The sequence below is a fragment of the Trichosurus vulpecula genome, chromosome 9 (assembly GCF_011100635.1).
Source record: "Trichosurus vulpecula isolate mTriVul1 chromosome 9, mTriVul1.pri, whole genome shotgun sequence".
Lineage (NCBI taxonomy): Eukaryota > Metazoa > Chordata > Mammalia > Diprotodontia > Phalangeridae > Trichosurus > Trichosurus vulpecula.
In genome coordinates this window covers 177,283,702-177,300,552 of record NC_050581.1, presented here as the reverse complement: position 1 = coordinate 177,300,552, position 16,851 = coordinate 177,283,702, and the positions used below count along the sequence as shown (strand labels likewise).

The 16,851-nt window shown below is 41.9% G+C and overlaps 1 protein-coding gene across 6 annotated transcripts in view; it reads right to left on the bottom strand.

Annotated features, from left to right (window-relative positions):
* MAGI1 (membrane associated guanylate kinase, WW and PDZ domain containing 1) overlaps nt 1–16,851 on the bottom strand; it is a 709,255-nt gene that overhangs the window by 18,198 nt on the left and 674,206 nt on the right. For 5 of the 6 annotated variants that reach the window (XM_036738388.1, XM_036738389.1, XM_036738390.1 and 2 more), the window contains 4 exons: nt 13,715–13,806; nt 12,558–12,750; nt 9,210–9,503; nt 3,548–3,751 (listed from right to left, as the gene is read on the bottom strand). In XM_036738388.1, the coding sequence (XP_036594283.1) occupies nt 3,548–3,751; nt 9,210–9,503; nt 12,558–12,750; nt 13,715–13,806 (783 nt within the window). The remainder of the gene's footprint in view (nt 1–3,547; nt 3,752–9,209; nt 9,504–12,557; nt 12,751–13,714; nt 13,807–16,851) is intronic. The other variant, XM_036738391.1, reaches the window with a different exon arrangement.

Genomic DNA, 16,851 nt, shown 5'->3' with positions numbered 1-16,851 from the left:
ACTTTTTTATCTTCACAAATCCTATAAGAATTTTCATTATATGAACTTCATCCTTCTTGATAGGCAGTATTAAAGTTCCTTGAGGGCAGGTAACGGTTTATTTATGTCTTTGTATCCTCACTGCCAGGCACATAGTAGGCCCTTAATAAATGTTTAGTAAACTGAATTACATTGAAATTAGTTCAGTTAACCATGCCAAATTTTAGCTCTAAGACCATCATTTATTCACTTCTGTCCAGGCTTCAAATGGCAACATTGTGAACAGATGGTGACTTTGGGATATATGGAGCTGTCAAGTTCAAAGCCTCTTCTCTGGACCTCTGTGGGGCTGTCATAACATGCTTCCTCTTTCCCCAAGATACAGAGGAAAGAGAAGGGCTAGCTTGCAGATGATAAGGCATCTAGGTGGTACAGTGGATAGAGCTTGGAACCAGGGGTCAGGAAGACCTGAACTTAAATCGTGCCTGAGACCCTTCCTAGTGTATGACCCAGGGGAAGTCACTTATCCTTCACCCTCATTTTGGGCACCTATAAAACGAGGAAAACAAGAGCACTTCAAACAGGGTCTTTGTGAGGATAGATTAAAACAAGGTTACGTAAAGGACTTTGTCAATCTTGAAGTAAGTGCTACACAGATGCCGGTTACCATCATCATCCTCGTTCCTGAAGGTGGAAGGAAGGACGGTAAACTTGTACCTTCCTCTGATCTGCTCAGGTTGTATACAGGTGTCCCTGTACAGCTGTGCTAAGCAAGATAGAACTGGGGCTTCGTGTGGCCTTGTTCAAGGGGTCTGATCATGAGAGCAGGCTGAACACGTCTAATAATAATTTCTAGATTATATATTATTTATTTATACAAGCATTTGTATATTATAATTGCATAAAATAATTAGGAAATAATGAAATAATGAATTATTTATGGGTTACAATTATGTAAAATGGTTATAAAATTAATAATAATAAGCATCCATTGTGCACTTTCAGGTTTGTAAAGTGCTTTATATGCATTAGCCCCTTTGAAGGGAAGCAGAGAGGCTGGGGAGAGAAGCAAGAGGGAGTGGGTGAAGCTAAATGTGGTGGAGCCAAAGAAAGAACTAAAAAGAAGACAAGTGGTGGGAGGAAGTGGGAGGAAGCCACCCAGGAGGATGGTGAGAAGGGCACTGAGGCCATGTCCTGAGATGAGCTGGGTAGAGACGTAATTCTGAGTGCTCTTGGGTGCTGTCTACATAGGAGCACAAGCAAGCCTGGTGTGCTTGGCAAGGTTTCAGAAGATGGGATAAAAGGCTATTGCTTTGTTTGAAGGCATCACAAGCCTCTCTGACTTAAGGGGTTTCATCAGCCTCTACTTGTTGTAAATAAAGATCCCATCTCTGAGGTCATGGTGTGTTCTACAGGCACACTGGAATGGAGGAAGAGATTTTCCAAAGTCCACAGGTTTAGCTAGAGTACTTATTTCCTACTCCTCTAGCATCAAGGTCCATCACACCATTTTCTGCAAAGGGAATTGTGTGACTTTGATATGATTTATTCCTCCCAAAGTCCTTATGGCTATGATTCAGCATCTTCCTCTCTTTGAGATATTTGTAAATTGCCCGATAGTTTCTCTCTGTATCTCCTTAGCAATGTGATCTCAGCAGATGAGCCCAGAATTTTGAATGAGCATTTCTCTCTCCTTTTAATAAAACACCAACTACACCTTCTCACTTTGCTGGTGTCAGGGCCTTTTCCTGGGCTGAAAAGGGTTTGCAGAGAAGACCCATCCACTAACTCTGTTATCACGCCTTGGTGCCATCATAGTCTGATCCAAATGCAGGTGTCTCTAGAATGACATTTTTTCCCCTACTTTCTATCTTCTAATCAGGTGGGATGTTGTTTACCCACCAAAACTTTTCAGCAATGACTGAATTTCAAAAGCAGAAAAATCTTTCAAAAAATGGAAAACACTTATTGGTAATTCCTCCTATTTTTTGGTGGGGAGGAGAGGGTGGGGTGAACCAAATTTCTAATTTCACTGAAATAGGAAAGATGTGGATGATGCAGGTCAGCGCCCATTCTGCAATTTACCATCTTGGAGAGGTGCCAGACCACTGAGAGATTTAGTAATCTACCCAGGTTCACACAATCAGGACACACCATGCCATGCCAGATTGAAATCCTCAGGACCATCAAACTGTGCTTGCCCAACTCAACTTCTCTCATTAACATTTTAAATTGTCTTCCATTAAATATCAGTAAGAGTGTGTCCAAAGGAAGTCACATTCCGGTATTAGCCCTAACTGGGAGAGGGGTGAAGAATGGAGATGATTATATTTCATCTAAATCTATTTCCTCAGGGCATAATAGGCTTTGTTCCTTCCTCATATTCAATTTTAGCTCATAGGATTTTGAGCTGGAAAGAACCTGAGAGATCTCTGGATCACAGATTCAGAGCTCAGAGAACTCACAGGGCATATTTCCAACCTCATCATTTTACAGAGAAGAAAACTAAGATTAAGAGATTCCCTATGACCTGCCTAAGATCACAGAAAGAGTAAGAGGCAAAACCTGGATTCAAAGGCAGGTCCTCTGAACCTAAATAAGACAATCCCATCACACATGCACATGCTGTCATTCCTTCCCCCGCTTCCAATAGAACATAAGTTCCCTCAAAAGAGGGACTATTTATTTCTGTCTCTCTATCTCCAGGACCTAGTCCAGAATCTGGCCATTCCTGGAGGCTTTATAAATCCTCAAAGATTGAAAATCACATGGTCTCTATTTCTAAGGATCAGGAACCTACTATTGGAACATAAACTCTAAGACACTCAGGAAGAGAAGAAAGTTTGTTGAGTTAAGAATGTTTGGCGAATTGAATTGAGATATCCCCTCTGCCATTAACCATTCCATTAGAAATAAAACACTCTAATAAGAATAAAATGGCCTTCCAACAAGCTCTGAGTACCTGCCTAGACTATAATCTTTTAGGTTTATGAAGTTTCTGGATGTTGGTTAAATTTCAGGGATAGCATATGTTAAAAATCCCATAGCTGTTTCCAGCTATGCTTTCGAAGCATCTCAAATATGCAGACTTAGTAATTTTAAAGAAGAGGGTGCTGAGGGCTGAGGGATGAGGGAAAGTTGAAGATTTTCAGAGATCTTCACCCCTGAACCCGAACAGGGCCAGAGTGTAGATCTTTCAATGAGAGGGAGAGATGCAGTTAATAAAGGGATTGAAGCTTTCACAGATTTACTTGGTTAGGGATGGACATGGTAGCATATTCCATTACATGAAAGAGACAATGAGAGAAAGAAGAGAAGATGAGAGGAGAAGAGAAAGGAGAGAGAGAGGAAGGGAGAGAGAGAGGCAGAGAGAGAGAGAGAGAGAGAGAGAGAGAGAGAGAAGAGAAGAGAAGAGAAGAGAAGAGAAGAGAAGAGAAGAGAAGAGAAGAGAAGAGAAGAGAGGGAAGAGGAGGGGAGGGAAGGGAAGGAGAGGAGAAGAGAGGAGGAGAAGAGAGGAGGAGAAGAGAGGAGAGGAGAGGAGAGGAGAGAGAACATAGATATACTTTACCATCCCCTGGAATGATGCGGAGGGTAACCGTGTTTCCAGCTTCCTTGATTAAGTTGACAATGTCTGAGTGGGATTTGTTGGTGATGGCACATCCATTCACGGCCAAGATCCGGTCTCCTACTTTCAGTTTGCCACAGCGGTCAGCAGGACTCCCTTCAATTATCCGACCTATTTTGTGGGGCATGGCCACACATGCATTTCCTGCTTTTGTAGTGAGTTTTTAATTTTTAAAAAATTATGTGGGAACACAGTGAAGGGAAGAGGAGAAAAAAGGATTGAAAAGGGAAAGAGAAGGTTAAGGGTTAATTAATTAAAGCATTAAGCAAATGTTATTAAAGGAAAGTTTTGCACTGATGGGTCAAAACATTGGCGATCCCATGGCATGGAGAGCAAGTACAACCATGTTAATGCTGCCCCTTACTTCAAGCCTACCACCTGCAGAATAACTAGTGATTACTTAAATACTTGACAGTCCAAAAATACTAGGCTACTGGCTCATTTATGGACTATGACTGCGAGTGAGAGTTGCACCTGAATTTTCTCACTCTCTTTGTGTTACTGTCATGTCTCCTCCCTCCATTTTGGCCAGATGCTGTCCAAGATTCTGCCAATGTTTTGTTCTTTCTCCATTTAGAAAGATCATCACTATGTCTGACATGAAACCAGCACCACAGAGATGCACTCTGAAAATGCCACATGGGTTAAGAGGCAGAAATTCTGTCTTGAAGGTAGCATTAGGTGAGACACGAAGGGCCATTCTAAGTTCCCTGACTTTGGTGGGACTTCTCACAAATGACCTCTGTTCACTCATCTCACCCTTTACAGAAGGCTCTATCTGGTTAAATATCTCTAAAGATTTTCTCTCTCCCCATCCAAAGGGGGAAAAATAAATGTGGAAATCTATCATCCAACTTCAGGGCATGCATAAAGAGTAACATTTGTATGGGGTCAATGCTGGGCTGACCCTCTTCCAGTAGTCTGTAATCAAAGGTTTCTGACTTTCTCAGAGATTGTTTTTTTTTTTTTCAGTAAAAGAGAAAATACATATTTTAAGTGTGAGACTTATTTTGCACTGGAAAAGGCTTTTCAGCCAAACATAGCCAATTGATTCAATGATAAACTGAGATCTGAGAAAGATCTAAATTTAGAAAGGCCAAGGTCACCCACTGCATCCTGGGCCATCTCCAGTCATTCAGACCTATGTCTTGCCACTGGATTTTGATGACTCTGGGGGAGACAGTGAGACTGATGACTTTGTGCAGTTCTGCCTCATTTAAATCTGCATCCTGCACAAGTCAAGACATCGCCCTCATGATGTCACTGGTCCAATGAAGGCTGAACAAGGACAAGAAGCCAAATGATTCAGGGGCAAAATCGTAGATGTGGGGCATAAAATATTACTAGAATATAAGCTTCTTAAGGGCAGGGATCGTTTTGAATTTGTCTTTGCACCCTCAGTGATTAATGGCCTCGAACTTATAAAGCATTTAATAAATGCTTGAGTAATGGTGAATTAAAAAAAATGGGTATAGCTGTATCACATGGCTTTTCAAAAAGGATTTTGCTTAGACATGTTTAAGGAATTTCTGTTGCTGGTACCTTTAAAGATATTCCATTAATCGAGCCCTTCTTCTATAAAAGGTGGAAAAGGTTATTCAAAGAGCAATAGAGTCAAGTGAAGAGATATCCCTAGTGCCTATCACAATGGCTGGCACATAGCAGGTTCTTGTTGGTTGACTACTTTCATCATAATGGAATGAATGGATATGTGTAGATACATTCAAAAATCTTTGAATGTCAGCAAGAGCAACCTGTGTTCATGTCATGGGATGGAAAAACACCAGAATCCCACTGTCCACCAGAAGCAGACAAGTAGCACCCCCTTCCTTTCTGGCTCAAAGTCAAGGTCTAGAAGTTCTAAAGATTACCCATGTGGGAAAGCTCTAAACCAGCACGGGGTGGGTATGGCATGGCACAGCTGAGGGCAAGCTTCTCATGCAAAGCATTAGGGAAAGTTTGATTTACTTATTGCAATAGTCACAGGAGAAGGGTCTGGTCAAAGCACATCAGGGAAGAAATTCAACAGTCATCATAATAGAACATGGTCCATGTTTGCCAGCCTCTAGACATGGCCTCTTACTTACTCCTGCCTCTAAGGCAGATAGAAATGTTTTAGAGTCCTGAGACCTTTATAGTATGTATGGGGAAAAATACATTATGGGCAGGACTTTTTAGGAGAAAGTCAAGTGAGGCATGGTTCCCAACTCGGGCTCATTTGGAGCATTTGCTTCTGTAGAATGCAACCTAAAAGGAGTTTTATGAGAAAATCCCCAGAAAAGGCTGCCCCTCTTCCCAACCCAGCAAAGCATCCCAACTCTGACTGAGGGTGCTGAGAGACACTCAAGGATTTCCTCCCTGACCCAACTTCAACATCATATAATAATGATACTCAAATTAATATTATTGCTAAGAATTAGAATTGACATTTAGATAGTATATTACGGTTGGCAAAGTGCTTCATATGTTATCTGTAGTGGACAAGTGACTCTCACTGTCCACCCTGGACAGGAGCCACACAGCTTCCCCTTACTCCTCCACACGTGGTCCTGTGTCCCACTCTCCCCATCTCCAAACAAAATGAGTAGGTAAAAAGTTGAAGGGGAGAGAGATGCTCTCATACTGACATGAGCTTTCTGGTCGACTGGCTGATACACATCAAACTATCCCCCACCACCCGTGCACTTTGGAATGATATACTTATGGGCTCCGTTCAGATCTTTAATTCCATAGAGCATTCTGTGGCCAAATTATTTTAGGAAATGGTGACCTTGAATATAATTTTTAAATATGAAGAGTATGAACAATAAAAAACCTACTGTGAGCTCAAGTTGTTTATCCACAATATTTGTATATTACTGCTTTTAAAGTAGTTAACAAGTGTTGTTTGTAACACTGTACTCATTAGTGCAAACACGTGTGTATCTTGCTGGCTCATCTGCTTAAGATGAGTTAAAAAAAAAAGTACAATGAAGCAGCAGTGTGCACAAGGTGAGAAGGGTTGATACTTTGTTACACTACTGAGAAAATACTTAATTGGGTCAGGATGCCAAAAGGTAGTAAGGAGCAACCTCATAACCCAGCACATAGGGCTGGGGCAATCTTTCCTCACAGCCGTCATTAGATATTGTGGGCTGGGTGTAGTAGACAGTCTAGTTTGTTGGATAAATGACAGCCAATATCAAATTGTAGGCAGCCTTTTTCCTACCCTGCACATGAAGCATCTGAGCTACCCTGCTCCCCCTTCATTCCTCCCTCCCTGTTCCCCCTCCCCAAGTCCTAACCAAGGTAGAAGCTCAGGAAACAGGAAGCAATTGAGCTGGAAGAAACATTAGCTGGAACAAAATATTGGCAGTCCCAGGCCTATAGACAGTTTGGGTTCCAAAAGTCATTTGTAAGTCAACTGTTCAGCACGCCAAATGCCTTTTTCGATTGAAACACTGTCTTTAAGGTTGCTAAGTCTACAAAAAAAAAAAAAAAACCAAAAGAATCTCCCATTTAACTCATAACATTCCTTAATTTTTTTTTAGTGATCTAGAGAGAAGTCCTAGTGGAGAAACTATCTCCACCAATGCAGATGGGCAGCTCATTTGCAAGTTAGAGTTTTAAAGCAATGCCCGGGGTAATGAAAGCCTAACTTGCCCAGGGTCACGAAGTCAGAATGCATCAGAAGCAATACCTGAGCGCAGGTCTTCCTGATTCCAAGGTGGGCCTCTACCCACTAGGCCATGCTGACTCTTCACTATACTACATTAATGGTTCTAGGGAGCCTAATTCCCAAGTGTGATGATGTTTCTGGCAATCTAAATTTGAAACTGGTGTCAAGAACACTTCTTTCCCTCATCTCTGCCGTCACACACTGGGAACAGAGATTATTCCAACTTTAAGCCATTGGTAGCATCTACTTTGGCCTTGGATAGGGGGATCCTAGTATAGCTGAAAGGGTTGGTGACAGATGAGAATAGAGGCTGGGGGTTGGAAGGAGGGTCAAGGATAGAGATAAGGATTCCAGAGCACTAGGGGGTTAGGGCCTCTTGGAGTGATCAAATGATCATAGAGGACCTGGAAGGGATCTCAGAAGACATCTCACCTAACCCCCTCATTCAGAGATGAGGAAACAGGAGGCCAAAGGGGTTAAATTGGCTCACGGCCAAATAAGTGGTGAATACTGGAAAAGGGATTTAATTGGAATCTAGACCCAGCTTCTAGATTCCACCATTCCATGTTCTTTCCAATATAAATACTCAGAGACACTTCTCAAGTCTTCATAGCTTCCCCATCATCCCTTTTCCTTGGTGCATCCTAAGGATTAGCCCCATTGCTTTTCTTTTTACTAGCCGCTGACTTTTGCTTTCAATCAGGTTTTTCTCCTTCTCTTTCCCATTTTTTACAATAAAACACAATTTTCTGCCCTCTGATGGCAGGACTTTCCCATCCCACTCATTCCTCCCTCACCATTGGTCTTGTGATACAGAGTCAGACCTGAAGCAAGGTGAGAATCAAGGATTTCTTGAGGGATGGGAGGAAGGAAAGGCAGCTGAGAGTTAGGCAAATACTTGCACAGTAGGTAAGGGGAGAGAGAGATGGGCAAGTGGTTTCATTGTTATCCAGAACCACACCCCACCCCACCCCACCCCCCCCCCCCCCCCCCCCCCCCGGCCCATAAGGAAATGCAAAGTATCACTTTCTGGGCAAGTGGGGGCAATGAGAGGTTAATTGACTTGCATAGGGTCACACAGTCTGTATGTCAGAGGTATGATTTGAACCCAGGTCTTTCCTGCCTCTTAGCCTAGCCCTCTATCCATTCCATCAGTCTGTCTCTCAAAAGAAGAGAGATTGGGAAAGGCAGGGCAGTTCTTGGTTCTTGGCCTTCTCTGGCAGCCATTCATATGTAAGGGATGGGAAAATTTCTCTGAAAGGCACACACTGAATGTATCCTGGTCATCCTGGAATGACAGTGGTCGGAGAACCATTAGTTCTCTGGCACATTCCGTACCCCTGGTTTGTTCCACTCCACTAAAAGATTATCAAGAGTTAACTTAATGGATGATTTCCCAACCGGGTTTCCCTGTGCTATGCCAATCCTGCCAGCTTCCAAACACTCTACATAAAAGATCCTCTGTACTAACATATGAGTGGGAGGAGAGGGGGGCAGTGGTGGGGGTGGGGAGGAATGATTCTTATCAGGACGATAGTCACACTTTGCGGAAGGGAAGGAGGTACTCAGGCCGTGGATCACTTTTACTCATTATATTGTTTTTGAACCATAAGCTTGTCTCAGGTACACCTGGATCCCCCCCCTCCCCAAACCCCCACTGCCACCCCTGTGATGCTGTTACTAATGATAAACCAGGAAGGACATCACTACAGGCTTTCTCTGGACCAATGCTCAGAGAGAGCCATTGTTCTGGAGGATGGCACCGCTCAAAGTGCCAATGTCCAGGTGTGTGGTATGCACACATTCTTAGGAGGGGAACACCCCCTAAATAAACTCAATTCCCAGTTAAGAATTTAATTCCCTTCAATGAGGCTCTTCAATGGGCATTTTCTCCAATGATATTAGAGGGCTCAGTGGTAAAGAGGAGCTTGCTCATGTGGTGCTTACCAAAAGTGGTCCCTGCCTCTGGCCTGCTCACAGAGGAGACTATGACAAATCCAAAGCCTTCGTTCTCCCCTCGGCGGATCTCCACATCATAGGGCTGCAGCACTGTGCTCACCACTCCACTGCCCCCACCACCACCGCTGCCAATCCCGCTGGTGCTGCCACTGCCTGAACTCACGGTGTTCAGAGAGTTCTGGCTGCCCTGGGGGGTGCGCTTCTCCTCCGTCAGGGAAGCTGGCTGGTTGCTGCTGTGATGGGAAGATGCTGGGGAAGGGACCTCATTCTCTGCTTTGGGGACTGAAAAAACAAAGAGAGAGATACTCCTGAAACATTGGCTTCCTTCCTTCCCTCTCTCCTTCCTTCCCCTCCCTCCCTCCCTCCTTTCCTTCCTTCCTATGTTATAGTGAGGATTCTTCTAGATGGGTTGGATGAGGTCTCCAAAGTACCTTTCACCCTCCAATTCTGTGGTTCTATAATTTGAAGGCAAGAGCATTAACAAGTCGGGAAACCTGCAAAGGCTTCCAATAGGAGGAATCTCTAAGAATTCCAAGAGCTGGAGGTGAGGAAGGAATGCACTCCAGTTCCAGAGAACAGCCTGTGTACAAAGGGACAGAGAATGCCACATATGGGCTATTTGACCCAGGACAAGTCTCAACTTCTCACCTTCCATTTTCTTAGCTACAGAATGGGGACAATGATAACCCTCACGGGATTGCCATGGAGAACAAATAAGAAAATATTGATAAAATATATACAAGTCTTAAATATTGTAGAAGCATTCGTGTGTCTTTTCATTGTTCCTCTTAATGTTCACCCATCAATAAGTCACAGAAGGAAACAGGAGGAGCCTCTGGTCTTCACACACACTCTAGAATCTTCTTCACCCCCAGATCAAAGTTTCTAACTAATCTCAGTCCATCTACAAAAGGCCAGATGGAGTAATGGATAGACAGCTGATGTCTGGAGACCAGAGAGACTTGTATTTGTGTCCTGTTTCTGACAAATACTGACTGTGTGTCTGTGTGACCACGGACAAGTCACCTAACTTTTCAATGACCCAGGCATCTCTCTGAGTGCACAAGGTGCAGAGATTCTTTGGTAGAGGGAGATTTCTCACCCAGAATTCCACCCATATAGACACAATCATACATCCTGTCCCTGTCCTTAAAGTGCTGTATGCATGAGTGGGATTGCTGTTCAGTTCCGTGATTTTATAGAATCATAGATTTAGAATGTGACAGGACCTCAGATTCTGCCCAATCAGATGAGGAAACTGAGGCACAGAAGGATTGAGTGCCTTTTTTGTCATCAGTGTGAGAAACTCTCCAGGTTGAAACTCCCTAAGATGGGTAACCTGTAGTTACCTTTACCTGGAATACTGAGAGATTGATTTCAGCATAGTCACAAATCTAGTAAATGTTGGAGGCAAGATTTGAACCCAAGTCTTTGCGACTCCAAACCCTTGATCCACTCTCTTACATTTGCCTCCTATAAGTCCCATTTAGAACTATAAGTGAGACATCTAGTCCAATTCCTTCATATTATGGATGGGGACATTGAGGACCAGGGACATTAAGTGACCAGACACGGTCCCAAACACAGTAAGCATGAGAGGAGGGATTTTGAACCTATATGCTTTGACTCATTTTATTAATATTAACTCAGCAAACAGGATCATCACTCTTATGTTGCTTTTTTAAATAAATGCACATGTATAATTAAAAACAAATTAATTTGCACACATCATTATGAATCTAAAAATTCATAATAACAGCACAGACAGGTAGAAAGCATGGTGGAAATGGCAAAGGACTTAAGGCAGGAGACCCAGGTTGATAGGCTTCTAGCTCTAGAGGGGTCATCCAGTCCAACTTCCTTATTTTACAGATAAGGAAACAGCAGTGAAGTGAAGTGCCCAAGATCACATCATTAGTAAGTAGCAAAGTCACATTTGAACTCAGTTCCTCTCGACTCCAATTCAGCCTTCTTTCCCTGCTGTTTCTCAATTCTTGTGCTTTTCAGTTGCTCTGGGCACATGTCTCTCCAAGCTTCAATTTCCTTCTCTGTCCCAAAAAGGGCTGGTAATATTTGCCCAGCCTGTTTCACTGGACTGTGAGACAAGAAGTGTAAATCTCCAGGAACTATATAAATGCCAGTTACTATTATTATGTTGGGGCAGCATATGACTTCATTCTAATTGTGAAAGGTCTGTAGATGTTTGGAACAAAGATAACATTTTGGTCCAATTTGGCCAATTTTACATACCATTAACACAACCTCTCAAATAGTAAATATACAAAACTTGGGCAATTAAAGAGGAACAAAGAAGAGGGCAATCTCATCATTTTCAGGTGGCCGCCACCCGTATTTCATCTGTTAAGTCTCTAACCAAAATTGAAAGAGTGAATCTGTCAGTGTTAGAGTAAGACCCTTAGCTTCTAATAGGTTAGCAATATCACATCTTACCAAGAGGATCCTAGGGTTGAGGGCTGAAAAGCGTGCATAGAGATCACCTAGTCTCATGCTTCAATTTTATACCTGGGGAAACTGAGGCCTGACTTGCCCAAAGAAGTCAATGGCATTCAGAATTCAAACTCAGGTCTTCTGACTTCAAATGCAGTGTTCTTTTCACTACCCCAAAGTGGCACCCTACTAAAGATGCCCAGATGTCAGTTTTTCACTGGCAATGTCAGTTTTCTCCAATAAAAACTTCCCAGTTAAAACTGAACTATGCCTTTGGCCATGTTATCTACAGAGATGCTTGCTCATCTTGCCTTTGTTCATGAAATGAGACACCCAAAGTATTGGGGACACTATTCTTTGACTCTCTTGTAACGAAAGAAGTCTTTCCTTAACATGGCATGACAGCTGAGGCCAATGAGGGGAGTCTTTAATGTGGCTGTGAGCTTCTGTCCCATGGGCTTATATTTTTATTTTATTTTGACTTCTAATTTCATGCCACATTCCTTTCTGACTTTCAAGATAACCTTCAAAGCCCACTTAACACCTCCTTCTGCAGAGAATTAACATCAAATGAAGAGGATGACTAAGTACTATCAGTCAGTATGGGGGAATGGGAAATATATATTCCACTAGCCTTCTCCCTCTATAGAAAATGCACTAAAGCCACATAAAAGTACTTTTAAATGACTGTAGTTTTGCAGAGTTGTAGGAAAGCAAACCATCTGGAAATTCTGAGCTTGATCAAATTTGCAAACATTTGCTAAAATAGATGCTTGAGGAGGCAGACATGAGAAAAAGCGCTGTTTCTTTTTCTTTTGAAGAAAATGAGAACACAGGAGAGCACCAATGAATGCTGTCACTGTTCAGATTCTGGTATTCGAAACGTACCTGCATAGACCACTTTACGCCGCACGGTGAGGTTGACGTGGCCTTGTTTGGCAGCTTGTTGCATAAGTTGGACCACGAGCTGGTGAGATTTTCCAATCACTGGTGTCCCGTCAACACAAATTAGCTCATCCCCAGACCTGAGGCGACCATCTGCGTCAGCAGCACCCAGAGGTACGATGTGACCAATATAAATCTGTTAAGTAATTGGATGAGGGAATGGATAGAATGTTAGCCAGCAAGACAGTGACAAATCAGCTACATTACCAGATGTCCTGCATACAGTAGGCTCTTAATAAATGTTCATTAAGTAAAACTGATGAATAGGTTTGATGGAAGGGCTGGTAGTATTTACCCTGTTGGATGGTAATCCTCAATCAAGTCGCCTAAATTCTCTGAGCCTGTTTCTTGATAAGGGGGTTGGAGTAAATGACCTTCAACATCCCTTCCAACTCTTAAACATTCTACAATTACAGGAATAATGTAGAGAATAACTAGATCTCCTGCTTTCTTCCTTTTCTTATCTCAGAACCATAACATATATTCTCCCCTCATCAGCTCCAAGCTGCCTTTTTTCATTTAGTCTGGTGAAAACTTCTTTCATCACCAAAGGGGATTGGTTCCATTTGGACCACTCCATTTCCAGGTCTCAAAGCCTTTTCTTGAACATATTTCTCCTAAGTCTCTACAGTTATAATAGCATGTTAACTTTTTGGAACTCCTTAAGGTCAGTTGTCTTACTCCCTCTCTCCCACATACAGGGTTTACCTGGTAAATAATGCCACCTTAGTGACAGTTGTTTTTATAGCATAGTGCTCATTTTCATTAGGGCATTATGCCATCCACTGATCACTATTCTGACTTTACTTCATTTCTCATCTTTGTCAAAGGTGATCTCTTTGAGCTCAGTCCCTAGAATTTTACAGCTATCATTTCCCCTGTATTTGTGATGCCCAGGAAGGAAGTGCAGCCTTCTCCAATGACCACAGGAGCTTTTCCAACCTAACAAATAACTAACCCACCCCTCATGATGAAAACATAACAAGAGTTCTGGAAGCAGAGTAATGAAAGCCCAGTGATCTCTCCATGCATGTTTCAGACTAACATAAGATTGTGGAGGAAATGGCGACAAAATACCCATCATGCCAAGAAACACTTACAGGCTCTCCAGGTTCATTTCCACCTAGAATTCTAAAGCCAAATCCTGTTTCCTTTCTCCATAGGAAGATATCTTGTTCTTGGAAATCTGGAACTGCAGAGAGAGGGGGGGGGGAGGGAGGGAGGGAGGAAGAGAGGGAAGGAGAGAGGGAGGGAGAATGGGAGAAAGAGAGAGAAAGAAAGAGAGAGACAGAACGGAGAGAGAGAGAGAGAGAGAGAGAGAGAGAGAGAGAGGGAGGGAGGGAGGAAGAGAGGGAAGGAGAGAGGAAGAAAGAAAGAGATAGAGACAGAAACAGAGAGAGAGAGAGAGAGAGAGAGAGAGAGAGAGAGAGAGAGAGAGAGAGGGAGATTATTTATACTGATAAAAAGGAGTCATGCTTTTAAGCTGCTTCTCAATCTTCCCCTACCCAAAGGTGAATAAAATTCTATGACTAATAAGGATGGAACTTGAGTAGATTAAAGCTTGGCAATGCAAAAGGAGAAGAGAAATGGAGTGACTGTGAATCAATGAAGGCTTACGGATGAAAGGAAGCATGTGGGTTCCTGGCAAAAGAGTTAATGTGGGCCCTGCTCATATTCTTTTTTTAATGGATGGGTTTGAGTTAGATATTCTTAATCAAACTCAAATATTTTTCTGCAAACTTTTATTCTGTCTCGATTCTTTTACTCAATATACTCTCTGTCTCTCTGAAGTCAGTGTTGCTGGGAAGAGGGTTAGGGGATCATTAAATCTTTAGCTACTGAGAGCTGGCTATAATTTAAAAGAAGTGTATCAAATGGAAGTCGGGGTACCCTGTAAAGTCCTAATTAGTGCATTTTAAATTCTATACTGTTTTTTTTATTACCTATTACCAATGGTGTTTTATAATTCGGAAGCTAGCTAAAGGATTTGCCTTCAGATAAGAAAGAGTGCTAGGTTATTACAAAACAAAGACAAACCCCACCAAAAAATCTCAAACAAACATAGAAATACTGTCTTTTCCATAAGCAATCAAGGGCCATTGTGTCAAAATTTGTATTTGGCTATGGTGACTTTTGCAAAGAAAATGGATTATTAGACTTAGAGATGCTGAAAACATTATGATTGAGCTCCAGCTGTATGAGATACGGATGTCCTCTGAAATCCTGGGAAATGATGGAATTCCAACCATGACACAAGCATCAAATCTAAAAGTTGCCCTGAAGTACAATGAAACCAACCCTCGGGTTAGCAATTTGCATGTCTGTCATGGTCTCTGCTGCAATTCATCAGGTTAGCCTTGAATGACTAGAAGCAGCATCACCATTTAGTGCTAATGATGTTTTTAATCCCACCACTAAAAATGATGTGGGGGAAGAGTGGGGTGAGAGGGTGTTCAATCCTTGGGTGTGGGGAAATCAGTTTCTACATGATAAAACTAACTACCTCCTTGTTGCTCTACATAAGCCATTCATGCTCTAACCAAAGGAATAATGAAACCCTATTTATATGGATTTATTATTTCATCTTTTAAAGCATTCATAGCATGCTGTGTAATCTACAGAATGAGGCTTTTGGGGGGGGAGGGGGGAGAACCATTTTATTGTAGTGAATATCCAAGAGGATCTATCGATTGATGTATTGATCTATCTAAACAAATAAATAACATACACACACACACATCCGGAATATATATATTATATACATATATATGTATGTCTGTATATATATGTATATATGTGGGAATATCGCTCTCTCTTTCCATATATATGTACACATACTCATACAAACACACACACACACACACACACTCTAGATATTTTTAAGCTATTTTAATTAATTGAATTACATGCCATAGGTATTTGAGGTCCAGGAGATTTCTGTCTGGTCCATTCTAAGTCTGTGAATTATGGTAAGAGGGAGGAGGAGGCCTTGGGGGTCAGCAGGGAGGTGGATGAATCTTAAAGTTGGTTTTAGATGCTCCCTTTTCAATGACTCACCATAGAATTTAAAGTGAAATATGAATTTGGAAGGCAGATGAGTGAATACTAAGTCGCAGATGTTTAGATCTGAAATTTTTGCCTGAACCATCGTAATAGCAAGGATTTACCTGTGTTCTTTTTTTTTTAAAATGCTTTCTTACTTTAATTGTGAAGGCTAAGCTAGAAACCTCCAAGGAATATAAAGCGAAGTTACAGCACGAGACTGTTATAAACATAATTAGAGAGTAATACCATCTTAAACATGCCAAGATGACAGGAATATTTTTACATTCACTCTCATCAGGATATTTGTGGTAATAGCCTAGTTCTGACAGCAAATTAAAAAGAGGTACATCTTTTTGCTTTATGAATATAACCAAAATATACCATGGAAGATTTCTAGCACATTGTTGGGCTTTTGGAAAGATCTAACTAAACCTTTCTGAGGTCAAGCTTCATCTGTGAGAAAGATATTGATTTCTGCGGAGACCTTCAGCCATATTCTTGGCATCTTTTAACTCATGCCCATTTGGCCACATTATTAAGATGCCAAATGCGGCAAATATTTTGCCTAGGGCTTCTCATGAAGGAACTAGATACCGTATTATGAGAAGCAGAGACCTTGGTTTACCATGTGATTTAGACCAGAGTAATACAAAGGTTGTCCATAGCTGTAAAATCTTAACCAAAAAAGGTAAGTTTGCATAAAAAAAAACTTTTAGTGAAACAAGAAATGCTTAAATGATAATGGGGATGGCAAACACCGAGAACAGGAGACACAGAACAAACACATACACAATGCATCGGTGTACAGAGACTCATTGTCAAGTTATCTTTCAGGGCTTTTTCCACAGCATGAACTTCTCTAGCATCTAAGTCTAATTCTCGCAGGGAGTTGAATTTCACCAAATGTACATGAGGAGCCAATTAGCAAAGTGACTCTTAAAGATACCATGGTCAAACTTGCATTTGCCCTACAGATTCAGTTCCAGTTAATGAAGGGATGTACTAATGCATAGGCGTATTTGGGGCAACTGATACCACGAATAATGAAAATTCATGTACCAAAAGCACCATATTGAATGAAGACACAGAGCTATTTGGCATCTGCTTCTGCCCTCTTGAGTCCCCTAGGACTTAGACCTGGAATGGACCTAAGAGATCATCTCTTCCTCATTTTACAGATGAGGATGAGTCC